This window comes from Dromiciops gliroides, chromosome 2 (genome assembly GCF_019393635.1).
Source record: "Dromiciops gliroides isolate mDroGli1 chromosome 2, mDroGli1.pri, whole genome shotgun sequence".
NCBI classification, from domain to species: domain Eukaryota; kingdom Metazoa; phylum Chordata; class Mammalia; order Microbiotheria; family Microbiotheriidae; genus Dromiciops; species Dromiciops gliroides.
This window is the reverse complement of record NC_057862.1, coordinates 439,466,339-439,479,275: the sequence shown is the minus strand read 5'-3', so window position 1 is coordinate 439,479,275 and position 12,937 is coordinate 439,466,339. Positions and strand designations below refer to the sequence as shown.

The window sequence follows — 12,937 nt, the reverse complement described above, 5'->3', positions numbered from 1 at the left end:
CTTCTAGGTTCTTGAGCTAGGAAGGAGAACCCCATAAAGATTGAAGCCCTGGGAAGTTACCTTGGACAGTAATCTCTCCCTAAAGGCACAGTAGCATAGAGTGCTAGACTTAAAGTCGACAAGACTTAATCTTCCTGCGTTTGCTGGAAGTGTGGACTGAGATGTTGTGACATGTGCTCCCCTTTTCAGGGCTTTCAAGGAATAGCTGGCACCAGAGGCATCAATGGGGAGAAGGGCCCCCCTGGAGATGTGGGACCCACGGTGAGTATGGAGCTGATAAACCACCAGGCTTCTGAGGGAGAGGGCTGGGACTGGGGAGAATAGAATTGTGTGGATGTTGCTGAAATTCCATGGATTTACCTCTTTCTTGTGGGTTGTAGAAAAGAGACACATAAAGCAATTTGGGGGAAAAGAATCCTATTTTTAAGACCTAGATTATTTCTTTTTAAAAGATTTTTTTGGTAAAGAAAAACACCTCCAATATTAACAAAAGTTTGGAACTGTATATATCAAATTTATTTAAAGACCTGGGTAGGCTGGGCTCAGTCTTTGGGTTTAGAGCAATGATGATACATCAGCAAGACCCACTGCTATTCTGTATTTCATGATTGGACACAGGGGGCTGGGAGGAAGCAAACCTTGGCTTTGTCTCTTGGATTGTAATGCTGGATGGCTCTTCCTAAATCCTCTTACCCTGCAGCAATTCCCACTTACCCATGCTATGCAGGCACCAGAGGTCCCTAGCTCATGCAGTAAATGCCCAGCAGGGAGGGGAGATTTTGCCTAGTCAGTAGCTTGTCCAACCCTGGCAAAGTGCTGTGTGAATGACAAAGAAAAGACCTCTGAAGGCTGACTTCTCTCTGGATGTGCCTAGGGGAGGCAGAGGGTAGTTTGCACAGAAATGAACTCTTGGCCCTAGGTTTTACAAGAACCCATGTGTCCCGCACTCATGGTAAAGTTCTGACATTGAGTACCCAGTTGGAAAAGCAAATGCCAGAATGTCAGCGGTGCCCCTAAGCCCCCTAAAACTTTGAATTCTAACTGGGAGATGGGGGTCAGCCAAGGAAGGGGGGTCAGATGACCTGAGGAGGTTGTGTTATCCTTCCCGTTGTCCTTCCTGAAAGTTAGAAATGTCAATAGATACCCCTGCCCACCCTTCATAACCAGCCCATTCACTCAAAACACATATTTCAAGTGCCTACCAGGACCTTGTGAACACAAGGGCTCTGGGAGATATCAAGATAAGATTGACGTGAATGTTTGTAAATTTTATTTGAAGCTGTTTGTATTTCCAGTCTGTACAACGTGGAAGCGCTGAATCCCTAAGTTGATTCCCATCTGCATGAAGTAGGACAGCCTTTAATTTATTCTAAATTGATTTCTTTCAAATTCAAAGAAAGGCCCCTCATTCTGCTCTATGGAACTAAAGGGACAGGACTGTGACCCCCTTTTCATATCCTCTCTCAGCCTCTGTTCTTCCGCCTTGAAGAGGGTGTCATCTCTCAAGATTTCCCCCATGCTCTTTGCCTGTTCCTGACCAAAAAGAAAAGTCAGCTATTTTCTGCCAATCAAGCATTTCCTGATATCTTGAATTAGGCCAGAAGGTTGGCTTACTCAAGCCAAGGCAGGGACAGCAGCCAGGATGAGAGTAGTGTTGCAGACTCCAAGGCTCTCTCTGTGTATCTGTGCTCGCATATGTATGCACACAGCTGCCCCTTACTGAAGGCTGAAAACCTCTCCTCACATCCTCACGGACATCTACATAGCCCACATCCAAACATAAGGCACAGCAGGCTGCAGATTCCCAGCTTCTCCCTGGGTATTTACACACTCACAAGAGCAAACACAGGAATTGCTTATATTCTCTGTCTTTTGCTGTCTGCCTATGTTCTCATTCTCATTCTCTCTGTCTGTCTGTCCATCTGTCTCTCCCCATTCCCACCCAGGAAGCATTAGACCGAACCTAAAGAGACAGGGGAACAGCAGGCACTGGCTAAAGGGGGCAGGCATAAGGGGCCCTCAATAGGGGGCTTTTATATCCTCCAAAGAGCAAGAACTTAGGGTACGTCCAGAATGCCCCTGTGCTAGCCAGGGCCACAGCATCATAGCTGCAGTCACCTTGAGTGAGATTCGGATCCCAGACCCTTTTGGTTGAGTTTTCTTTCCAGATTCCTGAGAATTCTGATGATGACGTGTGTCTTTCTCTCTTCCTTCCTATTCAGGGACTCCCTGGGCCCAAAGGAGAACGAGGAGAGAAGGTGAGACCTTTTATTGTCATTTTTCCATTTCCGGTCAGCAATCCTGCAGAAGGCTCTGCCTGCCTTGTGATTCTGATTTTGTGCTGCATGCCGGTTCTCAGGGAAACAGGATCACTCAATGTCAGTCATTAGTATTGTTTGTAGTAATCATCACAACAACAATAATAAAGTATTCTACAGCTTACAGTAAAGTTTATAAAACACTTTACAATTTACAAAGCACTTTACATACATCATCTTGTTCATGTCCACCAGATACACCAGATACCAGAGATCTATGAGATAGGCAGCACTAATATCCTTAAGCCCATTTTATAGATGAAGAAACTAAAGCCCAGAAAGGGAAAGTGATTTTATCAAGAGTCACATGATTAGGGGCAGCTAGGTGGCACAGTGGATAAAGCACTGGCCCTGGATTCAGGAGTACCTGAGTTCAAATCTGGCCTCGGACACTTGACACTTACTAGCTGTGTAACCCTGGGCAAGTCACTTAACCCCCATTGCCCCTCAAAAAACAAACAAACAAAAACAAAAACAAAAATAGATGCCTATAAGAGTCACATGATTAGTAAGGATAAAAACTTAGACTTTTTGACTTCATGTGCAGTGCTGCTGCTCACCCCAGACTTCTATGTGTAATGCACACCACGCAATAGAAAGGCAGTTATTATCTGGTTATTTCTGCTATTCCTAACACGGCCTGTGGCACTGCCCATTTTAAACTTCATGGCTCACTAACTTAGCCTAACTTTCAAATTTTCTGCAGAATAAATTCTCATCATACTCTTCTGCCATACAAAAATAATAATGTTTGCTTCTCAGGGAGAACCTCAGTCTCTTGCCACCATTTACCAGTTGGTCAGCCAGGCTTGTGAGCAGTTGATTCAGAGTGAGTAATAATAACAAACAATAGCAAAATGACTACAAATCACTTTCATATCCTGCTTTAAGTTCTGCAAAGCCCTTATGTGATCTTATTTGATTCTTACAACAACCCTATGGGGGTATATGCTGTTATTATCCACATTTTATTGTTTGGGAAACTGAGACACAGACCAGGTAAATGATTTTTCCCCAGGGTCACACTCTCAGTAACTTGCACCCATTTGGGGACCTTCTCAAAATTCCAAATGATTAGGGTCTGACTGGGTCTCAATGACACTTTTCTTAGGGAAGTCTCACCCTTTGAATGAAGGGAGCCTGAAACCTTCTCCTACCCAGGATAGAAGGATGGAAAAAGCATGAAATTAAACCCTATGAGACTCTTCTTCCTCATCTATGCCCTGATCTTCTTGCCTCATAGCATCCTACCCCATAGCTACTCAAGCCAAAGAGCCATACCTTTGCCCAGTTCTCAACACATTTTGCCTTTAAATAGCACCTCCCTCCAAAATGAATATAAAGCCTTTCCTATCTGTTGTGCCTTTCCCATAGGGCAACAGGGTTCAGAGAGAATTGTTCTCCTCTTACAGATGGAGAAAGTGAGGCCCAGAGGGATTTGAGTAATTTCTTTATAGTGGTAGAATTAGAACATGACCCCAGAGATCGAAATTCCCATCCCTCCTCCCTCATTACTAAATATCCCTACTCTGTAGCCTTGTTCCTATGATCATACTGATCCATTCCTCCCCAGAATCTTTCCCTAGGATTCCAATCTATAGGCTCTCTTTCTTCCAGGTGATCAAGTGTTTTTCTCTTCTCCTCCCCTAGCTCATGTATTGAAATTTGATCCATTTCTTCATGAGAACACCAGGCCCCCAGTGCCTGTCTGGGAGGAGGAGTTGAAGTCAGGAGAGCCAGGCTTACCTGGTCTTCCTAGCCTTCCTGGCCAGAAAGGAGACAGAGGAGAGGATGGATTCCCTGGAGAGCCTGGGAGAGAGGGCTACCTAGGTAATTCTTTCTTTCTTTCTTTCTTTCTTTCTTTCTTTCTTTCTTTCTTTCTTTCTTTCTTTCTTTCTTTCTTTCTTTCTTTCTTTCTTTCTTTCTTTCTTCCTTCCTTCCTTCCTTCCTTCCTTCCTTCCTTCCTTCCTTCCTTCCTTCCTTCCTTCCTTCCTTCCTTCCTTCCTTCCTTCCTTCCTTCCTTCCTTCCTTCCTTCTTTCTTTCTTTCTTTCTTTCTTTCTTTCTTTCTTTCTTTCATTCATTCTTTCTTTCTTCCTTCCTTCCTTCCTTCCTTCCTTCCTTCCTTCCTTCCTTCCTTCCTTCCTTCCTTCCTTCCTTCCTTCCTTCCTTCCTTCCTTTCTTCCTTCCTTCCTTCCTTCCTTCCTTCCTTCCTTCCTTCCTTCCTTCCTTCCTTCCTTTCTTTTTTGTTTTTGTGGGGCAATAAGGGTTAAGTGACTTGCCCAGGGTCACACAGCTAGTAAGTGTCAAGTGTCTGAGGCCGGATTTGAACTCAGGTACTCCTGAATCCAGGGCCAATGCTCTATCCATTGTGCTACCTAGCTGCCCCCATACTCAGGTATTTTGGCTTGCATATTCTTTTTGAAAGAGGTCAGAGAATTTATGGGTTATTTGTGAGTTTAGAGGATTAAGGACTTGATTTGGGTGAAAATTATGGAAGTTAAATCTACTTATGAAAGGAAAAGTTTCCATAACAATTAGAACTGTCCTTGAATGTAAAGTGTTGTTTTAGGAGATCGTAGATTACCCACCCTGCAAAGACTGGATGCCCACTAATTGTGCCAGTTGGATTATATTATCCCTAAGGTCCCTTCAACTCTGACATTCTGTGATTGAGTGACAGGCACTATATGGGGCGCCAGAATCTTCAGGATACAACTCTTGTCTTCAGTGTGCTTCCATCCAACCTGGAATCAGGACTGGAATGGGACATGGTGGGGATGCTTTTCCCGGGAACATGCCAGAGGAAATAATATTAGAGCAGGAAGGGAACTCGGAGACCATCAGATGTAGACCTCTCATTTTGCAGCTGAAGAAACTGAAGCCCAGAGAAGGAACTTGCTTACCCAAGGTCACACAGCTTATTGGTAGCAGAGATTAAGCCTTTTCTAACACCCAGTTCAGTGTCCTTTCTCTACCATACTATGCCATATTGCCTTTTATTCAGCCCTATCTTAGGAATGGGAGGGAGTGGTGTTGGGGCGGGGGGGAGTTGTTGATGAGGAAAGTCAGGTTATAGAAGAGCCTGAATCTGCCTGTCACTGACCCCCACACTAAGTCTTCACCAACCCTCCAGCTAGTACCATTGACATATAGAGCTGTTCCTGCCTTGGACCAATGAGGAAATTGTCACATCTGCCTGCTGCCTCCCCAGCAAGCTTGTTGCATGGTAGCCCTTCAGAGAGCCACGTCCCTCTCTTACTCTGGGCCAGACCTTGGAAGCAGCTGCGTTTCTGGGAGGAGGGAGGAGAGAGGGGGGGCCCCATCAAGGAGGCTTGGTAGAGATGACCTTGGCAGGTGTCCGTCCTCCTGATTGGCTGGTGGCCACAGCAGCCAGTTTTCAATGCAGACGGAGGGTCGGAGATCAGATGCTGAGATGGATAGAGATGCGGATTCCAAGAGACACAAGCAATGAGATTAGGGCTGGAAACCTTGCAGGGGGCGGGGAGAGAGAAAACAAAGAAGATGAGAAAAAAGGTAGAAAGCTAGCCAAGGACAGACTTTGAACCTGAATGTATTTCCGTATGACTATTTGCAGGGAAGGCTGTTTTTTTTTCTCTCCCTCTGTCTTGTGCAGGAGTCCAAGTCTGTAGTTTAATTGGCAGGATTCAGCTTAGACATCACAGGGCAACTAGGATCTGTCACCACCCCTGGGGAAAGACACTGTTAAACTGTTCCTGACTTTTTTCTACTTGCACTATCACCTTTGGCCTCTTTCTCTTGTGGCACCCCCTCCCCCTTCTTCCAGCTGTTCTCCCCTGATCCTGAAGAAAACAGCTAGAGGAGGCAGGCATTAGGCAGCTGCCTATAGCAAAAGTGGGAGAAGGCAGCAACCCCCTCAATCCTGGTGCTTATTACTAGCAGAATCTGGGGGTGGGGAGAGGAGGCCCTGCGTCAGATAGAGATCAATGCAGTGAAGAGTGTTTGATCAAGAGCTGAAATGACTGTGGACCCCAGGGGACTTCCATCCCTGTCACTAGCTTGTACCATTAAGAACTGAAAGGAGACTGAGGCTAGCTAGATCAAGGTAAGGTGTACCTCACTTTAAACAAACTCAGTGGCCCCAAATCTGAAATAAAACAGCTCAGCAAGAAGATAATACTTAGATTTATAAAATTATTCACTCCAGGATTCCCCTGGTGTATACGAAATAGGATTTAATTACACAAATTAGATTTCCATAGCTTTTAAGTGGTGAATTGGCAACCTTATGTGTTCGGGGCAGGCAAGTATTTTTATACCTGAATCTCTCCCCAAGAGCCCCACGATTGATACCTTTCAGGATTTCCTGTATAACTGAAACCCAGAGCTTTGTATGACTGGGCTTAAGGCCATATATAGCATGTCTGGTCAAGGAGTCCAAAGTCTAATTTTCTCAAACTGTCTCTGATAGCTGGTTCTCAGCACTGGGTATTAGGCTCCAGCCTGGTCCTCTCTCTCTGTTGAGATGCAGGCAGGGCATAAGCTACAGAGAGACTTTTGAGCCCCCAGCCTCTGCTATGCAGTAGCTTTAATAAAAGTCAGTTTCAATGCAGATAGGTATCCCAGGGCACCTATTATTCTATTGTCTCAGTCATACCCAGTATCTGACTCCTCATCTCACTAAACAGTTCCCCAACACCAGAGTCTATGACTCCTCTTATTAGACCTAAAGGTCCCTGAGGAAAGTGACTATGTCTCTTCAGCCCACTTAAGTCCAAGAGACCCCCAAGGACAAAGCTGTGATTCACTTCAGATTACAAATTCATTGAGGATATGGGCCAAGTCTCCCCCATCAGAACATGAAATCCTTAATGTAGATGCCCTGTTTGGGGGTTGGGGTGGGTAGAGAATCCCCAGCAGAGGTTCCTCGATGCACAAAGAACCAAATTCCTACTTTATTCCAACTGATTCTTTCCTAACAGGTGAACTGGAAGTCAAAGGACAGAAGAAGGGTCCTGGTCTATCAGTGCAAGGGCCTCCTGGACTCTTTGGAAGAACAGGTGAAAATTCTTCTCCCCTGGGGCCATTAGCATGGCAGACTCCCTCAAAAGCTATGGGGAGTGTACAGCTACCACTAGCTCACATCCATGCTGTACTTTCCATTTCCTCTGCTTTCTCCTGATCTAGCAGTCATCCTCAGACTCACCAGCCCTCACCTCACCCTTGAAGCTTTGTCTGATCTCATCCTCCTATAGAAATCCTTTCTAGGATGGCCTAGAAAAGGCCAACTTACTTACTTCAGATGTATATATAATATACCAGGATTCAGCCTGGTAGGTCTAACCATTTCTGCAGTCAATTCATCAATACAGGACTATAAGCTGTATCTCCTGGTTTTTTCCTCTGATTCTCAGTGACTACCAGTTGAGTGCCACACAAGTCATGGACACTTACCAAATTAATGGGCTGGGTTCATTGATGAATAAATAAACCAATGAATTTCTGAGCTTTCTGATACTGCTTTATTCTAGGCCCATCAGGGGAAGATCTGCTAGAAAAACTGGGATCTCAGGGTTCTCCAGGACCAGGTGACCCCTCAAAATTTTCAGGGGTTGTGGGTCAAGCTGGAAAGTCTACCCCCTCAGGGGATTGTGAACCCTCAGGATGTCTCCTGGAGAATCTAAGAGGTGAGTTCAATCATCTGCTTGGAGGTATGGGGACTGAACTTTTCAGCCTCTGATTTTTCTCCCAGGGCATCCCGAGCTCAGCCTATCATCTAGCAATCCTCATCCAGGCTGAAGCAGATTGTCTTCCTCGATGATTCTGGGAGAGTGCCCAGTTGGTGAATCTAGCTGAATATACATGGAGTCTTTGGTCATCTTCAATCCACCTAGTTTCCCTTCCACTAAAAAGCCTACTGAGAAAGCCAGTGTCTGATTGTCCAAGAAGAAAACATCTTGGGGGAGATTAAAGAGAGCCCCTATAATTCCAAAGAGTGACGAATCTTGAAGAAAAGGAATAACATCTTGGGGGAGATTAAAGAGAGCCCCTATAATTACAAAGAGTGACCAACCTTGAAGAAAAGGAATAGTAGGAAAGAAGTCTGATGGGGGCATTAACCACTGTTTGTATAAACTTGCTTTAGTCATAAGACCTAGGTTATGGTTAAGCTTATAACACTATCTAGCTGTGTGACCCCAAGCGAATTATTTTACCTCTCTGAACTTTGGTTTCTTCTTCTGCAAAAGAGAGATAAAATGTGTACTGCTTACTTCTCAGGTCTGTTGTAAAGAAAATCTTTTGTATGTGGTGATATACTGAAAGGAATGAAACCAGAGGACCTGGATTCAAATCCTGATTCTGTTACTGAGTGACTTTATGTAGGTTATTAAACCTTTCTTGGAGGGGCAGCTAGGTGGCGCAGTGGATAGAGCACGGGCTCTGGAGTCAGGGGTACCTGAGTTCCAATCTGGCCTCAGACACTTACTAGCTGTGTGACCCTGGGCAAGTCACTTAACCCCAATTGCCTCACTAAAAAAAACAAAAAAAACAACCTTTCTTGGGCTCATCTGAAAATTAGGGTGTTGGATTGAATAGCTTCCAGTCATTTCTTTCTTTTTGTGGGGCAATGAGGGTTAAGTGACTTGCCCAGGGTCACACAGCTAGTGTCAAGTTTCTGAGGCTGAATTTGAACTCAGGTCCTCCTGAATCCAGGACTGGTGCTTTATCCACTGTGCCACCCAGCTGCCCCCTGAGGTCCTTTCAACCTCTAAATGCATGATTCCTTTAGAACTGTCAGTTATTACTGGTGTTATTATCATTATTATTATCATTATTGCTACTTCCTGCAGAAAGTTTCCCAGCTCATTCATTCATGATAATTTAGTTGTTTGGGTAGCTAGGTGATGCCTTGCCTAGAGTCAGGGAAACTCATCTTCTAGAATTCAAATCTGGCCTCATTCAATATTAGCTGCGTGACTTTGGGCAAGTCACTTAACCTAGTTTGCCTCCATTTCCTCATCTGTGAAATGAGCCAGAAAAGGAAATGGCAAACAACTCCAGTATCTTTCCAAGAAAACCTCAAATAGAGTCATGAAGAGTCAGACATGACTGAAAAACGATTGAACAACAACATAATTTAGTTCTCTTATCTAATGTTTTCATCTTTTTTAAGTCAAGGGACTATGACACATATAATATTGCACTTGGTTCATATGTTGGTTAGTTAAATTGACCTTTTTTTCCTCTTATATTTTTTGTGACTCATTAGGAAAAGGATAGGGAGTGGAAAGGGGGAAATGTATTGGGAAGTGTAGTTGATAGAAGAATAAAAATTAAACAATTTTTAGGAATTAGTAGGAAAAAACATTGCAGGGAGTTGGAATGATGCTGAGATTTAGTACATTTGCCTATGGTAACCCTGCTTCCTCTTGTTTCCAGATGCTGACTTGATCCCCTGATCCTGGCAAGGCTGGACCCCAAGCAGGTTCTCAGGGACCCCCAGTTTGGCTCCTGCTTGGCCTGCTTGTTCCATTCACCTTTGCCCTTCTCAACTGTGTAGGCTATTCCAGACTATACATTTTCCCCCACAGCTGTCTGATGCATCTACATGTAAGGGGTCTTTGATGGTTTGATGACAGCTATTCTGGTGGAATCTGGAAAGGTTGGGAGAAAAAGTCATGAGGGAACCTGAAGATGGAAATAGGAATGGAGGGTACAGAGACAGCAAGGATTTTTCCCCTCTCTTTATCCCTGGAGTTTGTTTGTTTTTTGTTGTTTTTGGCAGGGCAATGGGGGTTAAGTGACTTGCCCAGGGTCACACAGCTAGCTAAATGTCAAGTGTCTGAGGCTGGATTTGAACTGAGATCCTCCTGAATCCAAGGCCAGTGCTTTATCCACTGTGCCACCTAACTGCCCCAGCCCTGGAGTTTTTAGTAAGGTTCCTGGGTGCTAGTTATAGGAAAAGAGAAGGGATCTGAGTGGAGAGAGCACTGCTCCAGATTCACTTTCTATGACAACCTTACAACATTCCTGCAGTTGTAGCCTGTTTCTGTCTGCCCTGGGATCAGCATCCCTTATTCTCAGAGATTGTCTGTTCTTAGCTTCTGTTGGCTCTGGGCTGGGCAAAAACCCAGCCCCTGTCACTCAGTTGAGTCTAGTTTCAGTTATTTTTGTTGAAAGGCCTCACTGCTTTGTGCTACCTATCTTATGGTTGGTAACATTCCCGGGAGCCCATTGACATGGCTGGCTGGGCAGAGGGAAATGGAAGGAGTCAGGATACTTTGGTGATGGGAGTGTGGGAGACTTTCATGGTATGTTAGCACGGCATAAGGGTTAGGCTGACAGGGCAAGCATCTTGACATGTATAATTGGCTTATTTGGATTAAATGCTATAAGAACTGAAGGAACACTCAATGTGTGAAGGATTATGTATTAAAAACTATGTGATTTCAGGTCATCAAGAAAATACCTTGATACTTGACTGCCAGCTAGAGTGCTATGTGACCACCCATGGTTCCATCTCTCTTCCACAGCTACTTTTATCTGCAAGCTCCTTTCCCCTCTTCCCTCTTGGAAGGTGTCAACCCTTGTGATGGCCTTCAGCCTGGGCTGGGTCTACCTGGTACTTTAGGGGCAAATCCTCATCTAACTGATTTTAATAGAGAGGCAGCTCTGACCTAATAGAGAGAGCATCGGCCTAGGAACAAAGAGATGTAAGAATTTATTACTAGCTCTTCTACTAATCAGCTGCCTGGCCTTAGGCAAACCCCTCTCCCTGGGGGGGCAGTGGGGGTCATTTTCCTTACCTCTAATATGAGGGAGAAATACCCTAAATCAGTGGTATCACACTCAAGTAAAAATGGATATAAGGATTCCTTATATCCACATAAGGATCCCCATATCACACATAAAGATCCCTGCAGACTACATATGGACTTAGAAAAGCACATATTAGCATTATCTATGTTCTATTGTATTTTTTTAGTTAGGTAAATATTTTTCAATTACAGTTTAATATAGTTCGGGTAGCATTCAGGAGTGTTGCAGACAGTGGATGTGAGTTTGACAACTTTGCCCTAAATAATCATTAAAAGCACTTCCAGTTCTAAAACCCCATGATTCTATAACCCACAACCAGAAGTTTCAAGGCTGGTTGTCAGGCCTGAGTTTGGAAAGAATGGAGCACGCACACATGTGTGTGTTTATATGTCTGTGATAACGTGTATAAGTAACATTAGAGTCAGTGTGGCATAGTGTATAAAGGGCTGGACTTGGGTGTTTGGAAGACCTAGGTTCAAATCCTATCTCTTATTCCTTCTGGCTGTGTGACTCTGAGCAAGTCACAACCTCCCTGAGCCTCAGTTTTCTCATCTGTAAATCGAGGAGGTTGCGCCAGATGACTTCTAAGGTCCCTTCTAGTTTTAAACTTATTGTCCTATGAGCTTTCTTATCCATAAGCATTAAGAGTCAATTCTCCCTTTACTGTGAGAAAGACATAATCCCCAGCCTTGATTAATTTGATTTAACATCTCTGTTAAGGTGCCAGGAGATGACAGAATAAATGTCACATGACCTCAAAGTGCATAGTGCCTCACACTTAGTAGGTGCTTAGTAACTATTTCTAGATATTGGGGGAAAGGAAAGGAGCACACATTTCTTAAACAGCTCTAGTGTGCCAGGCACTGTGCTCAATGTTTTACAAATATTATTTTCTTTGATCCTCACAACAACCCTGGGGAGATAACTTATTATGATCCCCATTTTTACAGTCGAGAAGACTGGGGCAGACAGATGACTTGCCCTGGGTCACACAGCTAGTAAATGTCTGATGCTGGATTTGTACTCAGGTCTTTTTGGCTTGATAGTGCCCTATCCATTGGGCCACCTAGTGGCCTCCCATCTGTAGTTACGCATACTTTCCAAAGGTGTTTATAGAGTAGAATGCAATGACTGTCCATTTGTCCTTATTGTCCTCTCTTAACCTACAATGAACAAATATTTATTAGGTACCTCCTATACTCCGGGCCCTGCATTAAGAGCTGGAGATACAAAAACAAAAAGAAACAGTCTACCCTCAGGGATCTTACATTTTATTCCTTCTCTCCCTTGATTCCTCATATTGTAGAAGGTCAAATAATCTGGATTTTAATTCATGTTTGGAGTAGAGTGATGTCTCCCTCCATTCTCCCTCCATTCCCCAGGGTAGTATCTGCAGGGAGAGGCTGGAGTGACCTGGGAGGGTCTTTGATTGTGGATGGACAACCAGCAATGTAAAAAATCTATTGTTGGGGCAGCCAGGTGGCGCAATGGACAGAGCACCGGCCCTGGATTCAGGAGGACCTGAGTTCAAATCCAACCTGACACTTAACACTTACTAGCTGTGTGACCCTGGGCAAGTCACTTAACCCCAATTGCCTCACCGAAAAAACCAACTATTGTTATTCTCTTTATGTCCTGAAACATAAATGATGTTCCAGGTGAGGGGAGGTTCAGCAGGCAAAATGAGGACAAGGAGGAGTAAAAAAAAACCAAAAGGATGCGAAGGCAGACTAACTGCTCCTGGGTGATTAGACAAACCCAAGTCAGGATCTACAGAGAAGCTTGGTGCAGCTGCTTCTCGGGAGCCTTGTTAGATCAA

At 44.3% G+C, this 12,937-nt stretch overlaps 1 protein-coding gene across 1 annotated transcript in view; it reads left to right on the top strand.

The window, feature by feature from the left end:
• COL20A1 (collagen type XX alpha 1 chain) overlaps positions 1 to 10,875 on the top strand; it is a 76,057-nt gene extending 65,182 nt beyond the window's left edge. The window contains exons 32-38 of the mRNA XM_043986075.1: positions 190 to 261; positions 2,223 to 2,258; positions 3,081 to 3,147; positions 3,969 to 4,148; positions 7,281 to 7,358; positions 7,830 to 7,985; positions 9,739 to 10,875. Coding sequence (XP_043842010.1) covers positions 190 to 261; positions 2,223 to 2,258; positions 3,081 to 3,147; positions 3,969 to 4,148; positions 7,281 to 7,358; positions 7,830 to 7,985; positions 9,739 to 9,758 — 609 coding nt within the window. The 3' untranslated portion in view covers positions 9,759 to 10,875. The remainder of the gene's footprint in view (positions 1 to 189; positions 262 to 2,222; positions 2,259 to 3,080; positions 3,148 to 3,968; positions 4,149 to 7,280; positions 7,359 to 7,829; positions 7,986 to 9,738) is intronic.
• Positions 10,876 to 12,937: the final 2,062 nt, after the last annotated feature.